This window comes from Muscardinus avellanarius, assembly GCF_963383645.1.
Source record: "Muscardinus avellanarius genome assembly, chromosome: 6".
NCBI classification, from domain to species: domain Eukaryota; kingdom Metazoa; phylum Chordata; class Mammalia; order Rodentia; family Gliridae; genus Muscardinus; species Muscardinus avellanarius.
The window spans coordinates 39,010,292-39,031,154 of record NC_137791.1 but is presented as its reverse complement, the minus strand read 5'-3'; the positions used below and the strand labels follow the sequence as shown (position 1 = coordinate 39,031,154).

Genomic DNA, 20,863 nt, shown 5'->3' with positions numbered 1-20,863 from the left:
CATTATATAATAAAATTCTTTAGCCTGGCATAAGAGACTGTATAAAAAGAGTACTATCCATAGTGTGTTGTGGTCAGTCAGTAGTAAGTAAGTAACGCAAAGCATTAAGTAAATAAATATTCAGTATACAGCGCCGGGCGTGGTGGCACACACTTGTAATCCCCAGACTTGGGAGGCAGAGACAGGAGGATCACGCAGGTTCAAAGCCAGCCAGGCTGGCTTAAGAGACCCTGTTTCCAAATAAAATATATAAAAAAAATAGGTCTGGGAGTGTAGCCTGGAAGTAGACGGGTTCCATCCCCGGTACCACCAAAAAAAAAAAAAAAAAAAAAAAAAAAAAAAAAAAAAATTCAGTATACATTAACTTTTTACTGTGATGACCGTTACTGGTGTTCAGTGTTCTTCCCACTTTGAGTTTATGTCTTGACTATCACAGTGGATTCCCACCTACCCAAGGTCTCCTTCAGACATTATGCCCTGTGCATTTCCTGTTCAAATTCTTTAGTGCTGGGGATGGCACTCCCACAGGCACCTGGCACTACGGCCGGCCCTGGAGCTCTGCATTTCACCTGACTCCACCTCGCCTGGTCCCTCTGCAGTCAGCATCCTGCAGGTCTTCATTTTTCTACCCATGGGCCTATCTCGGGACATGGCACATAGAAGCTCCTTGGTAAAAACACACTTAACGTAGGAGAGCTTCAATTGAAAACTTAAATTAATTTGTCTCTCCTTCAGGGTTCTCGGTGCTTCAAGAGGAGCTCTGCCCTGCACAGCACAAGCAGAGTGAGCAGCAGGTGGTTTCTAAAGACAGCGAGTCCTGCGATCACCCCCCCATCGTCTCCGAGGAAGACATCTCCGTTGGTTACTCCACCTTTCAGGACTGTGTCCCCAAAACTGAGGGGGACAGCTCAGCAGCAGCACTTTCTCCCCAAACATGCAAGGAACAAATCCAGCCAGATTTCTCAGGGAAAATGCAAGAAGATAAGCAGGAGTACTTGTGAGTTTCAAATAAAGCCTGCCTGTCGATATGACAGGAGTTCCAGGCATATACAAGTTCAAATCATTCTAAATCGTTTTAAAATGACCCCTACCTATAGCAAATGACTTAGCTACAGGAAAAGCAAAATAGAAATATTTAGGAGATCATCACTGTGATGGTGCTGTGTGGTATGGACCTGCTTGAACCAAGTTCTGTGATCTTGGACCATTTCTTGAGTCTCTGTTTCCACATGTATACATTATGGTAATGACAAACACTTTACTCATGGCACAGAGTCAGAGGTCAGAGCTGTAACTGGGAATGCAAACCTCGTGTAAACACAGTCCATTGGAGAGTTGCGGGACTCCATTTGCTCTCAAGCTTCCATATGGTGCTTGTCACGCTGGCTGTTGGAGTGTGAGCAGTGACAGTGTAGAAACGTGGGCATGGGCATTCAGCACGGCCACAGGGTGGAGAGCCGTGGAAATAAAAATGCAACACAAATTATTCACACAGAATAAATGACCGTTAAAATAAGGTGGAATGGGGTTAGAGTGGGAATAAAGATTTCTAGAGCCTCTAGCTAAAGGAAGCCAAGGAGCACATGCAGCCCAGCGGTCCCGCCCCGGCTTGAGGAAGCCCAGGAGAAGCAGTGCAGCTCCAATGACCCTGGCTGTCCAGAGAAAGAAAACAGGCCATCAGAAAGTCAAAGGACTCCCTAACTCGGAACTTGGAGACTTGCGTGTCACCAGATCACATCACAGCATTTCCTTTGTCATTGAGGTTTGTCCTGTGGACACTGAAAGGTGAGAAGAGGGTGCAGGGGCTAACAGCTGCTCTCTCCTTCCACCGAGCTGCCTCCCCCAGCTGCCTGCAGGCTTCGGGCTTGAGGAAGAAGAGGCCAGGACTAGAGAGAAGGACACGGAGCAAAAGGGAAGGAAAGAGGGGCTGTCAGAGAAGCCCTTGGGCATTTAATATCAGTGGCATGACAGAACAGCACTAGATACAAACAAACAAACAAAACGAAAAAGGAGGAGAAAAGACAAAACACTTTATTTATAAACTAGAGACTGAAAGTTCAGATAGTTATGCATCAGAAGAACTCCAAAAATCTCAGTAGAAAAAGTTTCATTAACAGATCCCTCTATTAGTTTTTCAGAAGCAAATAACAATGTCTATAAAGTTATAATTGCAATAACTGTATTATCCCGGGGATTTATTTTATTCTGCCAAATTTTAATTCTTATATAGTATTATCTACAAATAGTTGTTATTTAAAACACCTCAAATCCTTATGTTCCTTTACGTCATTAAGGAAAAGATGAAGCTATAACTTATGCCTTGTAGAGGTTAGAAACCCATAATCCACTGGGGGATACTTTTTATATTCAGAGGGTCACACGTCACTGATGCTACACCAGTGAGCTATAACTGTACAATATCCTACAGTGTTGTCTTTTTCAAATTTCTTCTTGACCAAATATACAAAAGCAATCTTGGCAATCATAGACTTTGAAGACTAGCGTTATCTTTCTTACAGTTCTCTTGCTCAAGCAGGAGAAATGCAAATGCGCCTGACGATTCTTTGGCATTTTTGTTCCAGTGTGACAACCCCAGAAACAGAAGGGTCAGAGACACACAAAGCCTCCATGGGGCGTCAATCTCCCAGCAAGACTCCTGAAGAAATTAGCACTCCACCTGGGGAGAAGAGGCCCAGCCTTCAGACCCCAGCATCCAGCGAGCAGCGAGACTCTCCCTCTCCCATCGTGCAAGAGCCGCCGGATGAGCCCCCAGAGCCCATAGAGGAGAGCTCCCCACGGAACACCAGCCTCCTGATAGTGGAGTCCGCTGAGGATCAGGAAAAGACCTTTGAAAGACTTGATGGAGATGCAGCTTTTGAAAAGGCAAGACTTCCCTTCCTCTCTTGTTTCCTTTCCACCTGTAACAAAGCTGCAAACCTTCCTCCATTTCCATTTCTCTGATGGCTTATTTTTGTTACTGGGCCAGGGAAACTCCCAGTCCTTTTAAAAGCTGGAAGAGGCCTGGCACTTGGTGTAATTCTGGTACTTGGGAGGCAGAGAAAAAGAAGATCATGGGTTTGAGGGCAGCACAGGCAATTTTTCAGACCCTGTTTCAAAATAAATAAAATGGGGTTTGGGGTGTAGCTTAGAAGTAGAACATCCCTGGGTGCAATCCCCATTAACAAATCTGGAAGAAACGGTACACCATTGTGGTGCTAGCTATTGGACCATAATCCCAGAGTTTATTACTCTTTGCTAAAAAAAAAAAGAACTGCTGGTGAAACAATCGTCTTTGCCAAATAAGTAAACCGAGGCATGGAGGCTAGTGCTGGGGCTCCGCGGGTCTCAGGTAAGTTGCCAGGAGTGGAACGTGTGGGCCTGCAGTGTCATCGAACCTGTTTGCACACCTGGCATCACACTGGGTTCTATAGCAGCTTTCGCTCTCAAAACAAACTCTCCTCAATGGAGGAAAAATAATTTTCGAATTGGGTTTCTTTAGATTTAGTTTTAGGAATCATTTAGAAAGATAACTTTGTGCCTAAACTTAATGCTCTTTCTAAATGACCAAATGCTGGACAGAGGCATGAGTTGGTGTCATAGCATCTCCTTTGCCACTGAGGTTGAAAAAGGTAAAAAAAAAAAAAAAAAGAAAAAAGAAAAGTGTAGAGCATCTTAGAAATGTGTTTAAAACATTCATTCTAAAAATGTGGCCTAAGTAGTTCGCCTGCCTTGAGACTAACCCCTCAGGACTCCAAATCAGAAGGAACCCAAGGAGTAGCAGGGGAGTGAGGGCTGAATTTTAAATACCTCCCCGTATGATGCTCAGACACAGACAAGTGGGAAAGTCTGCTAGAAGCAAACTCGATGTAACACAAATTAAAGTAGGTATTAATTTTTCATTTTAAAGATAGATTTCAAAAGCATTTTATATTTAAAAGCATTTAAAAACACTAATATTTGGGGAAAGTAATAGGACATACCTTAGGGCTTAAGACCGCATTCGTTTTTATTTACTATGAGGGTGACATCTGCTACCAGGATTTATCGAAAATCACAACTAAAATTAGGAAAGATACAGAACTATGTTTTGATTTGGGCAATTATCTTAATGAATGAATTCATCCCATGAGAATATTTTTATTCCAAGTTTGTCATTGCACAGAATTATTTATCTCAAGTTCTTAGCTTAAAAATAAATACTAGAAAAAATGTTTTATACAAATTCTCTGGGCTCAACTATTCCCAAATTTAGCCTGAGAATCCATAAGCTAAATGTGATAACAAAAAGCCACAAATAATTATCTGGATAACTCATATATACTTAATCATATTTAATATTGTATGCATATAAATAAGTCATTTTTGCATTCAGTATTCTTTACACAGGCCCATTGTGGTTATTCTTGATGAATCTCCAGTGAACTTTAATAAGCTGCATATGTTGACTGTAGCTTCTCATAACCTTAACTTGGGCATCTATTTTCAATTGCTTTCCTTGTGGACTGTATTTCTAGGCAGGAGATTCTTGATTCTATTTAAAGTAAAATCTAGCTTAGATTTTGTATATTTTCTTTGACAGAGAAGAATGTAGAGCTAAAAACTTGGCTATATTAAGATATTTTAAGCAAATTTAGTTGTCTCTTTTTTTAAAATATGATTGTGTTAGGAAAAGAGTGATTTTTTTCGTGACTCCTCTGACATAGGTTCTAATCTAAAGTTTTGCTCTTAGCCTCATCTCTGGTTTTAGGCCAAACCCATTAAGCCAGCTTGCTGTCTGCAGCACAGTTCCTGTAGCCTGCTGCTTTGATGCTAAGATGTACTATTGACTAAACAATGATGAGAGCAATTGTTGACTCCCTGCAGAGCTCTGCTGCAAACATGAAGCATCCTACGTGTGTGGGTTCATAATTCCAGTCCTAGCAAGATGGCCGGTGCTCAAACTACGCCTTGCGCTGCTTGACTTCCGTGTTTACACCCACTTATTAGGAGTTTAAGAATTTGTGCAGGAAAGACTTCTTTCTTTGGGCAGATTTCAACAGATGAGTTCATTTTTTTTTATGGTACTGGGGTTCCTGGAAGCCCTTCTACCGATGGGCTACACTCCCAGACCTATTTTTATATTTTTATTTGGAAACAGGGTCTCTAAAGCCAGCAAGTCTGGCTACGAACCTGCGCGATCCTCCTGTCTCCGCCTCCCAGGCACAGGGGTTACAAGCGCGCGCCACCACGCCTGGCCAGATGAGTTCTTTGACAGCTCTCGAAAGTACAGATTTTGTTTTTATTCATGGGACACACACACACACACACACACACACACACACACACACACACACCACAACTTTATCTTGTTAAAGTATAAGATCACCACACACCTGTTTTCACCCTTGCCAATTTTTCTACCAAAGCCACCATGAATACAACTTTCAGAATTCAGTGTGAGCTAAAGAGACCAGTAGAGGAGTCATTTCTTAGCTTGTTAAACAAAATAATGCTTCCATGCTTCCTCCAGGAGCTCGCAGAGGAGTTAGGTGAGCTGGAGGCCAGCTCTGATGAGGAGGCGATGGTAACCACCAGGGTTGTTCGCCGGAGAGTGATTATTCAGGTACCAGCTAAGTTACTGCACGTCGGGGACAGCTGTCCTTGTTCCCTAGAGAGAGGCCCACCTGGAGCACGTGGCTGGCATGCTCCTCGGGTAGTGCATGGCCCTTGGACGCGGGTCCCTTAACTTCCCGTTTTGTTTGTAAAGAAATGCAGTGGTAGTGACACCCGCAGCACCGACCTCCAGAGAACAAGCGAGCAAGGTCAAGATTTTGCTTCTTCGGTTCCACCCACCTCACCTCTTTTCTCTCTGTTTTTGTTATTGGTTTGTTCTTTTATCTAACTTTGATCAGAGCCTCCTAAGCATGTTCTTACCCACCTGCTTCCTTTTTTATTAAACCAACTGTTTGACAAGACTTTACACCCCAGCAATCTTTTTCTATGCAGTCTTTGGTTTTTCTAACATTCCTCACATTATTAGCACTTGGAAAAGCTCCCCGGACTTGATGCCAAATGCTGAAGTGAGCCTTTTCTCCTGTTTAGGGAGATGACATGCCTGACATACCCCCAGAAACGGTCACAAAAGAAGAATACATCGATGAGCATGGGCACACCGTGGTGAAAAAGGTACCGTCTACCATACCCTTCCATGTCCGATTTCCAACTGATCAATAGTGTGGAACCATAACTCAAAAAATAAAATACTATTTTAGTTAGCTTTTTCATCACTATGACCAGAATACCTAACAAGAACAACTTAGAGGAGGAAAGGTTTATTTAGCTCACGATTGATTTCAGGTCCACGATTGGCTGACTCCAGGGCAGAAACATCATGACAGCAGAATGTGGCCGAGGAAGGCTACTCAGGGCAGCTGGGGGCAGAGAGGAGAGGAGAGGCTCAGGGACACACACTGCTCCCAGACTGCACTCACGGCCCCTCCCCAGCCACCCCACCCGCTTAGAGTTGGATGACCCAGCAAGTCCATTCTAATTATTAATCCATCAGTAGCTTTATCCAGTGATGAGACTAGAACCCTGATTCAGTTATTTCACCTCTGAACACTTTTGTGTTGCCAATACTTGAGCTTTTCCAGGGACATTCTAGATGTAAACCGTAACAGATACATACATGAAATATATTTCAGGTTACTAGAAAAATCATTAGGCGGTATGTATCCTCTGATGGCACAGAGAAGGAGGAGATTACCATGCAGGGGATGCCACAGGAAGCTGTCCACATCGAGGAAGGGGATGGCTATTCCAAAGTCATAAAGCGCGTTGTATTGAAGAGTGACACTGAACAGTCTGAGGTGAGACCCCCAACTTGTTTTACAAAGGGGCAAAATGGAGCTCAAGCAAGATGGAAGAGTGTTTGTTCATACTGGTCTTGCTTCTCTTTTATATTTGCAGTCTGCTTATATTTGCACATGTATTTTTAAATAATTTGTATAATTTTAAAATAACCATTGAGGAGCTTGGCAGCCATTATACTCATTGTTTTTGCTTGTCTTTTTTAATTTCTATTTTCTATTTAGTTCATAGTTGACCATAACAGAAATCTAAGTCAATTTTTAAAAGAACAAAATCCCATTTGCTGAGCAAGCATATGTTAGGAAGAGACCATGCCCACATGTATTGTGATGAGGCACCTCCGGCTTCTGGAAGTCATTTTACATAAATATTTGATCATCACACTTCTGCATTTTATGGTCACTAAAACCAGGATAAAACTGTAAAACTTGTTTTACTGTTTTATTTCTTTGTTTGACTTCCCAGTTTCAAGAACACGTTTACTGTCTTTGACACATAATTAGTGAAATTCTCATGGTTTTGCATTCATTCATATCCTCAAAATATTACTATCATAGACATGGGGTTCTCTAAAAATCCACTTTCTCATAATTTTTCAAGTTCCTCCTTTGGCAATGAACTTCAGCTTCATAGCACATGAAGCCATTAGGACATAGAAAGAGTTTATTCACAGACTGTTCTGTCTGCATTATACTGAACAGACAGTTTCTTACAAAACTAATAAATTTTTATTTAAGTGGAGAGTCAATTACTAAACAGATCTCCAGATGGGCATAATTTTTTCTAACTTTGCTTCTTTTTTCCAAAATCTTCTTTTATGAAAGACCAGTAAATACTATTGTAGTTGTTTTGCCTTGTTTTCTTACCATACCAAATTTTATTATTTGTTACATTTTGCAGTCAGAAACTGTATGTTGTGTGTCCTTCATTCATTAGGTAACTTTGTCTGAACCCAGCATTTTGTCCAGTACCTCACAGTTTCAGGCTGAACCAGTAGAAGGCCGTAGAGTGAGCAAAGTTGTTAAAACAACTATGGTCCGTGGAGAGAGGATGGAGAAACATCTGGGGGATTCTAGTTTAGCCACTGATCTTCCTTCAGCCAAAGATGACTTTGAAGAGGTATAGACGTTATCATTTTGTCTTTCTGTGCAGGGTGTGTGTTACATGTTTGCTTTGTGTTTGTAAAGAAAAATGTCCTCATGTCATTTCATGCTAAAATATGGAAGACAGCAGAATAGTTACTTTAAGAGAATAGATTTCCTACTTGAATAATTGTACAGTGGGATATTATCTTTTCAACTTATGGTGTCCATTTGTGTCACGCTTAGAGTTTTTAAAAGTACAGGTGACCAGAGCCAGGCGGTGTGGTGATGCACACCTGTAATTCCAGTACTTGGGAGGCTGAGACAGGGGAATGGTAGTTTGAGGACAGCCTCAACAACCTCGCCAGGGCCCTCAGCAACCTAGTGAAACCCTGTTTCAAAATAAAAAGTAACATAGGAGGGCTAAGGGTATAGCTTAGAGATAGACTGTCCCTGGGTTCAATTCCCAGTGTCCACACACACACACACACACACACACACACACACACACACACACAGTATAGGTAACCAGCCTTCAGTTTTGCAGAATAAGAATCAGAATCTCTGGAGTTGGACCATCATCATTTATCTTTATATGTTTTATGTGCTATATTCCCAGTTAATAAAGGAAAAAATAAAGATGTGGCAAGTTATCTTTATTAGCTAATATTTTTAATATTGCCAGTGATAGGCATTAAAAACTTTTAGATATGTTTTATATCTGTGATTTTAAAAAGCATTTTTAAGCCGGGCATGGTGGCACACACTTGTAATGAGATAGGGGGATCCAGGTTCGCAGACAGCCTCAGATACTTAGGCTCTTTGTAACCCAAAGAGACCCTGTTTCCAAATAAAGACTAAAAAACAAAAATAGGGCTGGGGTGTATCTTGGAGTTCGAATGCCCTGGGTTCCATCCCCGGTACGGGGTGGGGGGAGCATGTGCCGTTACTTAGCTGCGTGTGGCTGCACATACTTGTGATCTTAGTACTTGGAAGGATGGAGCAGTAATATTGAAACGCTAGGCTAGTGCACAATAACTTAGACCCTGTTTCAAAATAATAATAAAAATAAGGCTGGGAGGTATATCCTCCAAAAAACATTTATAGTTACTCAAATTCTGGTTCCCAGTAATTAGGAAATAAGTCCACAGTGGCAGATCCATAGACCCTGACTATGATTCTAAAATCCCCAAATTCTGAAAACCAAAATAGACACTTTATCCTAGCCAAAAGGCAGAGAAGCGATGAAAGCCAAAATAGACTTTCTAAGTAATAAGCCAGTTTGACTGGGCAGAAACTGGCTTAGAACTTGATATAAAACTGACCGTGAACTGGCATGAAAGTATTGTAACATACAGTGTTCTTATGTTACTTAGTATGAAAAATCATAAGTTTTTTTTTTTTTTTTTTGGTGATACTGGGGTTCCTGGAAACCATTCTACCTACGGACTACACTCCCAGACCTATTTTTATACTTTTTTTATTTGGAAACAGGGTCTCCTAAGCCAGCACTGCTGGCTTTGAACCTGCGCTATCCTCCTGTCTCCTCCTCCCAAGCGCGGGGATTACAGGCGTGCGCCACCACGCCCGGAGAAAAATCCTAAGTTTTGCTGATGGTATGAAGTGGGCTAGGCTAGATGGCTGCATACTGTCTCCACCTCTACTGGGATGGTAGCAAAATATATATGACTGTTCTGAAGGGATAGTGGGCAGAAACAAATACCTGCATAATATTTTTGCTGTTGAAAATTTTTGAAGTTAAATCCTGTATGTGTTTTCTTTTCTACTTTCACACACAAACTGAGATTTCATATGAAGGTATTTGGATATTAAAAACTTAGCCAGGCCTGGTGGTGCACGCCTGTAATCCCAGCATTAGGAGGCTGAGACAGGAGGATCGCAGATTCATGGCCAGCCTCAGCTACTTAGTGAGGCCCTCTGCAACTCAATGAGACCCTGTTTCAAAATAAAGAATCAAAGGGCTCAGGGTGTAGCTCAAAGGTATAATGCCCCTGGGTTCCATCCCTAGTACTGAAAAAAAAGTGAAAACTTATTTGAGTACTTTTTGTTCTCCACATTTGACAACAGGCAACCCTAGGTGTTCAGAAGGTGACTTCTCTGAGTTATACACTGGGCTGTGTTTCTGTGTTTGCCATCTCTGGCCACTCTATCTGTCCTTATCATCTCTACAGTAGGGAAGAGTGAAGAGAGGCCGGGAGAAAATTAAACTAACTATGGAAGTTAGTTAGCACTTTGTAAGGTATTATAAAAATATCCCCCTCACAAATGGGAGGAATTTTAAGGGTCTTGTTAAATAAAGCTCGACATCTCGATCTTCCACCAGGAGTTATTTATGCTTTCAGATGTATCTGTTTAAACTGACTACGGATTAGCAAAAGCAGTCGCTTGTTTTAAAGTCTGTGGCTAGCCAGGTAGCACATAATCCCAATATTGTGAGACTCATTCAGAACAACAGCAATGCGAAGACAAGCTCAGCAACTGAACAACCGTCAGCAACTTAGCAAGCCCTGCTTCAAAGTAAAACGGTTGCTGGGCAGATGGCGCACACCTATAACCTCAGTACTTGGGCAGCTGAAGCAGGAGGCTCAGGTTCATGGGCAGCCTCGGCAACTGGGCTGGGATTGGGATGCAGCTCAGGGGTAGAATGCCCTGGCGCTCAATCCCCAGTACCAAAAAAAAATTTTTAATAAGCCGGGTGTGGTAGTGCACGCTTGTAATCCCAGCATCCAGGAGGCTGAGACCTGGAGGATTGTGGTTCGCGGACAGCCTCAGCTACTTAGTGAGGCCCTCTGCAACTCAGTGAGACCCAGTTTCAAAATAAAGAATAAAAAATAGGGCAGGGGGTGTAGCTCGGAGGTAGAATGCCCCTGGGTTCCATCCCCAGAACTGCAAAAATAAAAAACATAAAAAAATTAAAAATAAGTCAGTCCAGGCATGGTGTTGCAGGCTTGTAATCTTAGTAATTGGGAGGCTGAGACAGGAGGATTGCAGGCTTGAAGCAGCTTCGACCACTTGGTGAGGGCCTCTGCAACATAATGAGACCCTGTTTCCAAATAAGAAATAAAATTGGGCTGGGGATTTAGCTCAGAGGTAGAATGCCTCTGGATTCAATCCCTAGTGCCATAAATAAATAAATAGATAAATAAATCTACCATTTATGCTGAGTTATGTCTTTCTTTTTTCTTTTTTTCCTCACCTCAGGCTTTAAGTTATACAGGTAGCCACATGAAAGTCCATTTCCCCAGTTTAGTAGAGAATGAAATCCTGAAAGAGGATGGATCAATAATTAAAAGGTTTGGTTAGCATGGAGTGATGCTTTACCAACTAACACCATAAAAGTTTCTGCAACTTTAAGAAATGAAGGTTAGAGTCCGTACTTAACCCTAGAACTCCTCAAGAAGTATGAACTCTCCTACATCGTCAGACTCTGGCCAAGTGGGGGATCCTTTGGTGTGTTACACCTGGTGTATCCACTATTGCTTTAAAAGTGATACTGAGGCTGGGTGTGCTGGCAATGAGACAGGAGGGTTGCATGTTCTGGGGCAGCCTCTGCAACTTAGTGAGACTCTGATTCAAAATAAAAAAATAGGGCTGAAAGTGTAGCTTAGAGATAAGATGACAGCCCTGAGTTCAACCCTTAGTACCAAAAAAAAAAAAAAAAGACACAGCAACAGATAGCGAGGTGAGACGCGTGTAATAGCCCGACTTCCTGCGTTCTGGCAAGTCATCCATGTTAGCTGAAGCCAGCCCACTGGGGTTTCCCATCGCGTTGATGAATTTGAAGAGTGTAGGAAGAGAAATGTAATCGATTGCTCAGTTAATTGTGAGCAGCAACACTCACCTCAATGTTAGCAGATCACTATTCTTTTTGCTTCTAACAAATTGTTCCATGGCAGTGCATGTGAGTGCCGAGTAACGGGAGCATGAGTTTGACGCCTTTGAACCTGAGCTTGCCTGTGATGCTGAAGCCAGGGATGTTCCTAAGTTAAGGACGTGTGTGAAAGCTGGAAGCAGCACTGGTATGCACAGAGGGGACTGGCCGAAAGTCTCCAACATGACCTTGATACATGACCTCGGGCTCCCTTCCTGAGGTCGGCTCTCCTTGCCTGCTGGTCCTTGGAGCAGTACCGTAAGGACTGAATTAATGAAATGTCCTCAGCTTCTCCGTGCAAAGACTCGACGGGAACCCAAGTTACCACTGTGCTTTTCACTTCATTGAAAAGAAGAGAAAGATCGTCATTTATAGTACTCTACAAGGCTATTTTAAGCCTCTGGAACATAATAATTACAACAGCAAAATTAAAGGTTTTGTCAGATTTCCTGCCTCCAATCCAGTGTGAAAAACCAGCAGCAGCCAAGAATTTAAACAAGTGTAATTGCTCTCTTAGAACTTTTGAAATGCTACATGAATTAAGGATGACATGCTTTTTATATTCTGAACTTTTAAGCCTTTTGTCCAATTATTCAGATGAAACTACACAACTCCTACATCCCTAATACCACAGGACCTTTAAATTGGAACAGACTTGGAGACCAGTTAATTTGAAGTTCTCCACTGCAGTTACTGAATTCAAAGCTGAAGCTGTAGAACTGTTGCGTTCCCATGGCCAGCCAGTTACAGATCTGCTTTGATACATTTAATCTTACTACTTGCTGAAGGCACTTTGTCCTGTGCATGTTCATGAACATGCTCATCTGGCTGGAGGGCGGAACATGCCTGTAGTCTCAGTATTTGGGAGGCTGAAGCAGGAGGGTCACAGATTCAAGGACACCCTCAGCAACGTAGTAATATTTTTATTTTATTTCAAAGTAAACATTTTGAAACTTGGGAATGTAGATCAGAGGTAGAATGCCCCTGGGTTCAGCCCTCATTACCCCAGACTCATCAGGATGCAGAATGTACAGGAAATGTGCTGTGGTAAAGGACCACCCCAGACACCAGGGCTTGTAAAAGCTTCCTTTAGTATTTGGCAGAAATCTTCAGATATTCCACCCCCCTCTTTTTTTTTTTTTTTTTTTTAGAAAAAAGTAGAGTGCTGAATAGTTAGAAAAAATGAATGTAATCTGATTTCAACCATTTGAATACAATATGTGTTTCAAAAAGAGGAATGAATTTAAGTATACCTTCAAATGCAAAGTAATGTGTTTAGTATCAAAGGAAAGGAGATAGTAAGAGGATGTGAGAAAAGGAGGGAGAGAGGACCATGGAGGTCCAAAAGAAAGCTGAAAATATTTTGTCTGCATTGAGTCACATATTAAAAATCAGGATCACTTTGAATGTCACTAGGATATAGGACTACTAAAAGTGTGAAAAATAAATAAAAAACAGGACAATATCAACAACTACACAGAGGGCTTGGGAGGTAGGCAGAACTCCTAACTCCTGAACACTGGGCATCCACAGAGAGAATGCTGGTCAAGCTACAAGTACCGCTCCTTTTCTACTTTGTTTTTAAGTGAGAATGTGAGGGTAACGGTTTGGACCTGGGCTCTGGAGTCTCAGCCTCTTGTCTCTGCTGCATGCAAACACCACTACTTCTTACTGAGTTTCTTTATTTGTTATATTAATCGTCCTGGTACATAATTCTCATTCATCAAATATTTGGGTAATTTAAAATATTTCTAAGCAGTAAGTGAAAGGAGTGAAGAGTGAATACATTAAGATATAATCGTTTTCAAGTAGGGTTATAGAAAAGTAATAGCGTGAAATAGAATTCTAAGTTATAGCCTCTTTTTTCAAGTAACTACCACTCCGATAAAGGCAGGGAAGCCACAGACTGCAGACTGTTAAATAACTATAGCATGCCAGAATGAGAGGTCCTGAGGACACACAGGAAGGGGTCGCTCATGTTGATTTTTTCCTTTTCCTCTCCTCTCTTCTCCTCTCCTCTCCTCTCCTCTCCTCTCCTCTCCTCTCCTCTCCTCTCCTCTCCTCTCCTCTCCTCTCCTCCTCTCTCTCTCTCTCTCTCTCTCTCTCTCTCTCTCTCTCTCTCTCTCTCTCTCTCTCCCACCCACCCAGGTGAAGCTTCAGAGGCCTCACATTGGCAGCTGCTTTCTTTTATAGTGATAAGATATGATAACTCTTAGAGTTTTTAGAGATCTGTATCTCATGGAAAAGTTCTCTTAGAGCACAATTTTGGGGCATTTGCATTGGGATATGACCAAAGAGTAAGCGAGTAGCGAAAGTGTTTTGAATAAATTAAATTAATAATAATTCTTCTTGGTCTTCCAAAGTGCTTGCAGAATCACTGTTTCAGGACAAATTAAGCTCTTTTAGATCTATACAACCTCATTGTAACATGAATGACTGTATGACTTTTTTTCTGGGGGAATAATAATAAAGCATGGTTTTGCTTATTTGAAATATTTCAAAATTTTAAAAATACTCCTCATTCCAAAATATGCCTTTTAAAGTCTCATGAATCATTTTGTATAGGGTGGCCATATTTAAAAGAGATGAAAAGATACTTAGAGTTGTCACACTATGAGCTTGGTGTGGAACTATCTAGAAGTAAGACAGTAAGTACTTTAATGTTGTAGCCCCTCTCATACCCAGCAGCGAAGAAAGCTTGATTGCAGTTGGGTATGATGACACACACCTGTAATCCCAGTACTTGTAAGGCTGAGACAAGAGGATAACAGGTTTGAGTCCAGCCTCAGAAACTGTGAGACTCTTGTTTCAAATAAAAATTAAAAGAGGGCTAGGCATGTGGTGGTTTAGAGGTAGAACAGCCCTGGGTACCATCAAAAAAAGAAAAAAAAAGGAAAGGAGAGAGGAGAGAGAGAGAGAGAGAGAGAGAGAGAGAGAGAGAGGAATAAAGAAAAAAATTCTCTTGTTTGCTTTCTTTCAGGACAACAATGAGTAAAGCCAGCACACAGAAGAGGGCTGTGGTGACGGACCAGCATGGAAAACGCGTCCACCTGGAACACCTGGAAGACGTACCAGAAGCATCAGAGCAGGACGACCTGCAGCGGGATCTCCAGCAACTACTCCGGCATTTCTACAAGGGAGACTTGAAGCCAGAGGCCAAATGAGAGGCGGCCCAGTTCTCACGCCACAAGCCACACATTTGCTCGATATGCAACTTCCCGTTTCCTTAGAGGACTAACCTACCTGGCCCGTTAGTGGGATTCCCTCAGCACTGTCGCCAGTCAGCATATATACACATTTTGTTTTAGGCTTTCCCGTCCTCCTTAACTCTACACTAATTTGTGACCAAAGATGGCATCTTTCATTCTGGATTCTGTATCCACTATTTTGTGTCCATGCAAACCCAGGAACTGGCTGCCTCCATTGTTCTTTGCTTCTGCACAAGCTCCGTGAAAATTCACCAACAGAAGAACTTCGCCCACAGACCTCTTCAAGTGATGATACAGGGGATTCCTGCAAAGAGATAGCCATGTGCGATGTATGTAGCTGAAATGCGCAGATGAACAACACATTAAACTTAAAACCACTGCCTATCATAACTACACTGGGCATCACGGAATAAAAGGCCTCTAGAAACTGTTGAACAATGGTTCACTGAGATATTGCTAACACAATCGAATGATAACACAGTTCTACTGTGAAAGAAGCACTTCAGACCTATCATGTCCTTAGAGAACTTCCAGAGTAGCCCTCGCTCCCAGTTAAACATGATGAACCATCTTGAAGAATTGTACTAACTACGAAGTTATTGCTGGTGCTGGCCAGCCATGGCATCTGCCTCTCCGACAGCCACTCTGCGGGAGGGGAAGGAAGGAGCAGGAGACCGGCAGTGGGTGGTCAGTGGCTAGGAGCCGCATCCTGTGGCATCCTGGCATCTGCAGCCTTTGGGTTTGGGACACGTTGGCAGGGTATTTTAAAAGCTATAACTACTGTAGTTTCCCAGTTTTCATTGCTGCTTTAGCAAACCACGCTGTCTTACTGGTGGTACTTTCTTCCAGCCACTGCACTGTAGATAATTCATTGGAAACAGGACTTGCCTACTACACGAAAAGTGAAACTCTTTAACCACGTTGGAGAGGTTTCTCCCCGTCAGTCCCCTGCCCCAGGTTCACATCTTCTCTGACCTGCATGTGACATTTAAAAGTCAAAACCACAGTCAGACCCCTCTGATCACACACATGGCTTCTCCCTCCTTACCCCGAGGGAGCACCTTTCAATTGCCAGATTGTCTGTTTTTCAGCTTGCAGACAAGGTTGAGAAATCCTTCAACAATTTGGTTTCAGTTAAAGTTTTGGTTGATTTATTTGAAAACCACACTCCCTTGAAAACTCTTCAGTGCACTTGTGCACTTTTCTGTTTGTTTGTTTCAAAGAAGGGACGAGAACAACCTGAGTGATCTCCATGTTCTATTTCTTATTCCTCTAGTGGTTGAAGCTGTGTAGTATTTTAACATATATATACATATTCACAAATATATTCATATAAACAGTATACATTTTGAATCAGTTATTTGTTGAAGAAAAGTATATTCAATGAAGATGAAATTAAATTAAAAAAAAAAAAAAAGAAACCAGAGTCTATCCTCCAGGGATTGAGCTTTTTCCAATTCTATCTGGTCTTTTCCTGTTGTTCCAAAATGACTCATTGCTCTGAATATCCAACACAAATGCGGCAAACAATGGCACTTCATCATATAAAGTAACATTGCCAAGAGAGAAAATTTCCGGGAGGTAGGTTTTCCCTTAAGCCAAATCGAAGCGTTTTTTGGCAGTTGCATAGGAAATCATTCTTTGGCAGCCAAAAGGAGAGAGGCCCATGGTGAAACTTTGAGACATGCCACGGCCTTCTCATCAAAACCCTCGCTGGAGCTCCAGAAAAGCATTTCTGTTGTGTTACTTGCAGTGCAGATGGTGTCTGTGTAACAGCATAATGGTTATTCACCTTCTTTTGATTTTGATTTTTGCTGTGTTATCAAAAAACTTGAATACTGTGAGAAGAAGTGAATTTTCAGTTGATGAATCAGCATCTTGTTTCCATGGTGATAACACTAACTGAATATATCTATGAGGGCATGTATTAGTTAATGGAAAGAATTACAACACTAACAATACATAGCTGCAATGTTGTACAATGGCTGATTTAATTAAATAAAATGTACAAGTGTTAAATGTGGCAATAGTGATTGGTTCTTCTTTACAAGTCTGTGACTGCACGAGAATGAAGAACTATTAATGAGATAGATGTGAAGCCAACAGAAGACACAAATTCACTTTTTCTTACTGTTTTCGTTTAGAAACAATATTCTGTGTGTCAGCGCTGTGCTAGGCACTGGGATAAATGGAAAGGGTCTCTCTCTGCCCTCAAGGGAATTTTATTGCTATTGTTCTTCAATGGGGAAAACAAGTACCTATGTTTATTTGGGGTTTCACTAGCAAATAAAAATAGGAACCTGGGGACTTGGGGGAAATGAAAGTAGGTGAGCCAGGGGCGGGCGGCCCAGCAAGGCCACATGGGAGGACTTCTTGGTACTTCTCCATAAGGCCACAGCCATCGCAAAAGGTCTGCTTTTAACTTTAGCTCAGAACTTTTCTCTTTCATAGCCAGATAATTGGAAATTAAATATGAATAAAGATAAGGCAGGAATATGCAAAACTAAAATCAGTTGTGTTTGAAGTGTTTGCTTTGGTTTTGTTTTTTGAAGAACTCCTTTAGCACTATAATATTTTTTTCAGTAAAGCCAAACAAAGAGACACAGTTTTAAAAATGTGTAGATATTATTTAAATGTTACCTAATACAAGATATGAAATTCACTGGTTTTATCTGCTTGATTGAATTACAATTTCTTCTGAAATTAAACACCCATTACATTTGATATTTCTCAAAGAAAACAAAGTAAAAATATATATATTTTCTAAATAGGATGCCCATGTAGCCATCTCTTCACTTCTCATTTGTTTAATTTGCTGTATGCTCTCACTTACAGGAACTCTGGGCTTACATTGCCTTGGGTTTGATGAAGGAGATAAAAAAAGTCTGAGGACATATAATGTCTTCTTATGTTTACTTATTTACTGTGCAAATCCTATTTCTTTAGAGCTTCAGTGATTCACATGCCCTTTTAGAGAAATTTATTTTAAAGTAGGGTGGAGTGAACCCTCCAGGATGAAGAAAGATTATGCACAACTCATAAACAGCTTGCATTAGTCATAAAGAGATGGAAATTACATATAAGCACATCGATGCAGACTTGAATTGAAATTAGGCTGCTTACAGAGTCATTCAGTTTTGTCGGCATGGAGGCCCTGGGGGTGGTGAGTGGCAGCCCAAGAGTAAGCCAGATAAAGAGATGCTAAATATATACTTAATGAGAGCCACAGTCACTACAAGGTTTTCTTGAATAATGGAATATAGTCTGCTTGCTTTCATTAAGCATGAAGAAAAAGAAATTTAAAGTCTTTCTATTCAGTTGTTACTTCTGCATTTCTGTGTCTTGTCTAGTTGAAGCTAGAATTACAATCTTAGAATGAACCAAGCACGTAAAGACATAATAAAACTGCATCTCACTGTAAGAACAAAACATTTCAGAAAATCTTTTAAATATCTGAAAAAGAAAACTTTGTTCCAGGCACTACATAAAAATGAAAATATCTCTGCTTGGTTATACCCAGACTTTCTGGGAGAAACAAAAGTACGCCCTTGCTTTAAATTAACTCCTACGTTTTGGGTAGAGTTGGTACATATTTGATCTGCAGAAATATTTTCTCAGCCACCGCTGAGAGTTTACATGTTCCTTGTGAGAATTTTTCACGTGACTCACAAATACGTGAAACCTTAGAGGACCCCAACCATGTTCTCTTGACCCAAAGACTCATGGGGCCATCTAGAGAATCGATAGCCCTAATAATCCAGTTAGTGTTCGATTGATGTCTTCAATTCCGGAGGTTGCCATTACAAAATAGCACCATCTGCTTGAACATAAATTTAGCCAGACCCTATTTCAAAATAATTAAAAAGGACTAGGATATACATCAGAAGAAGAATGCCCCTGAGTTCAATCCCCAGTACCAAAAAAAACAAAACAAAACAAACAAACAAACAAACAAACAAAGTCTTTATCTGTAAATATGCCACATTCTGAAGTAGTGGGTATTAGAACTTCAATATATGAGTCTGAGGGAACAGGCACGGTTCAGTACATGTAAGTTAGATTTTGTCTAAAATCAAAGATTCTGGGCATTTTAAGCAGGAAGGGATTTAAAGCAAAACATTAGAAACTTACACAAATATTGTAAGGGCCGAAAGAATGAAGACAGAGGAGTTTTGAAGAAATCTATAGGGCAGAAATCAGAAATCCAAGACTCCACCTATAGGCTCAGCTTCACACAGTGCAAAGTGTGTATCTCTTAGGGAATGTAGCAACACCTTCATAACACTGCATATATCTTCTGCCAGAACCCACACACCTCGCCCCAACTGTCTTAAGGAACTAATTATTTTTCTGCTTTCCCTTTTTTTTGGCCTGGGGTAACTTATTGAACTCAGGAAGGGGGTGGTGGGTTCTACCTCCAAGCTACACCTCTAGCCCTATTTTATTTGTTATTTTGAAACAGGGTCTCTCCAAGTTGCTAATGCTAAATTTCTGAGGCTAATCTCAAACCTGTTATCCTCCTGTCTCAGTTCCCAAGTACTATGATTATGGGCGTGGGCCACTGTGCCTGGGTCTTCTTTCTCTTTCAAACTTGGACAATCACTTTACATTGGCAGAATTGAACACACCACCATACTGGAAATGAATTACCCAAAAATGTAAAACATAGTTTTGAAGATCTTCCCTCAACATGCAAAAAACAATGTAGAATAGGGTGGAAATGATGCTAAGTTAACAATGAACAATTGGTAACAACTAAGAAGGAGAGGCTGAGCCAGGCATGAGTTTTCATCCACCCACTAAGTCAGGCATGGAGACCCGCCACGTGCCACCCACTGTGCCGGGCGCTCGGGTAAACTGGGCCAAGATGTCATGATGGACCAGATTCACCGAGTTCCAGTTACTTTCAAAATACCCCAGACATTTCTACGTTTGTCACCACAATCCTATGAAGTAGACACAGATGAATCAAAGGAGGAACAAAGAGGCCAAATAACTGCCAGCAATTGTGTAGCTAGAAAATGGCAAAGCTGAGCTAGAAACTAAGCAAATAGCTCCAAGAACGAACCGCATTCCATCACAGAAAGAGACAGGGCCCCGCCCCGGAACGTACAATCAAGCAGAAAGACAGTAAAGCAATACTTTCACAAATAATTAAAAGTTAATTTTCTTCTGGGGAAATATTTCTACCCCCAGAAAACAGGCCATGCTCTATAGCTTTCTAACTTATTTATTCTTCTGTAGTCTCCTTGCTTCTCAAGCACACTTTCTCTTCTTTGCCTGCCTTGTCTTCAGCAGAGATGTCAATGGGCATGAATTAACTTTGATGCTATTTAATCAGAATTCTCCAAAGAAACAACCAATAGGCTCTATCAAGGGGTGTGTGTGTGTGTGTGTGTGTGTGTGTGTGTGTGTGTGTGTGTAAATGTATTGTAAAGAATTGGCTCACATCTTTAGGCTGTGAAAATCCCCAGATCTGGAGACAGGAAGGTAGAAACTAAGGAGAGTGAGTGGTGTATTCAGTGCTAAGGTTTCTTGAGATCCAGAAGAGATGATACTTCAGTTTGAGTCAGAAGACAGGAAAAACCATTGTTCCAGCTCTGAGCAATCAGGCAGCTGGAGTTTCCTCTAACGTGCAAGACAATAAGTCCTTCCCTTGAAATCCTGATCCTAACCGATATATGAGACCTACTCCTGCTGGTTAATCTCATCCAGAAACATGCTCTCAGACACCCCCAAAATAATGTGTGACCAACATCTGGACACCCCATGGCCCAATCAAGTTGACACATGAATTTAACCACCACCAATGGCTTTCCTCTTCTCATCTC

General features: G+C 41.4%; 1 protein-coding gene across 2 annotated transcripts in view; it reads left to right on the top strand.

Annotated features, from left to right (window-relative positions):
- ANK2 (ankyrin 2) overlaps window positions 1-14,987 on the top strand; it is a gene marked incomplete at both ends in the record, with an annotated part of 247,348 nt that extends 232,361 nt beyond the window's left edge. For both annotated transcript variants that reach the window (XM_080697143.1, XM_080697142.1), the window contains 8 exons: window positions 736-997; window positions 2,583-2,883; window positions 5,510-5,602; window positions 6,082-6,165; window positions 6,684-6,848; window positions 7,786-7,968; window positions 11,154-11,245; window positions 14,804-14,987. In XM_080697143.1, the coding sequence (XP_080553269.1) occupies window positions 736-997; window positions 2,583-2,883; window positions 5,510-5,602; window positions 6,082-6,165; window positions 6,684-6,848; window positions 7,786-7,968; window positions 11,154-11,245; window positions 14,804-14,987 (1,364 nt within the window). The remainder of the gene's footprint in view (window positions 1-735; window positions 998-2,582; window positions 2,884-5,509; window positions 5,603-6,081; window positions 6,166-6,683; window positions 6,849-7,785; window positions 7,969-11,153; window positions 11,246-14,803) is intronic.
- Between the last annotated feature and the right edge of the window lie 5,876 nt (window positions 14,988-20,863).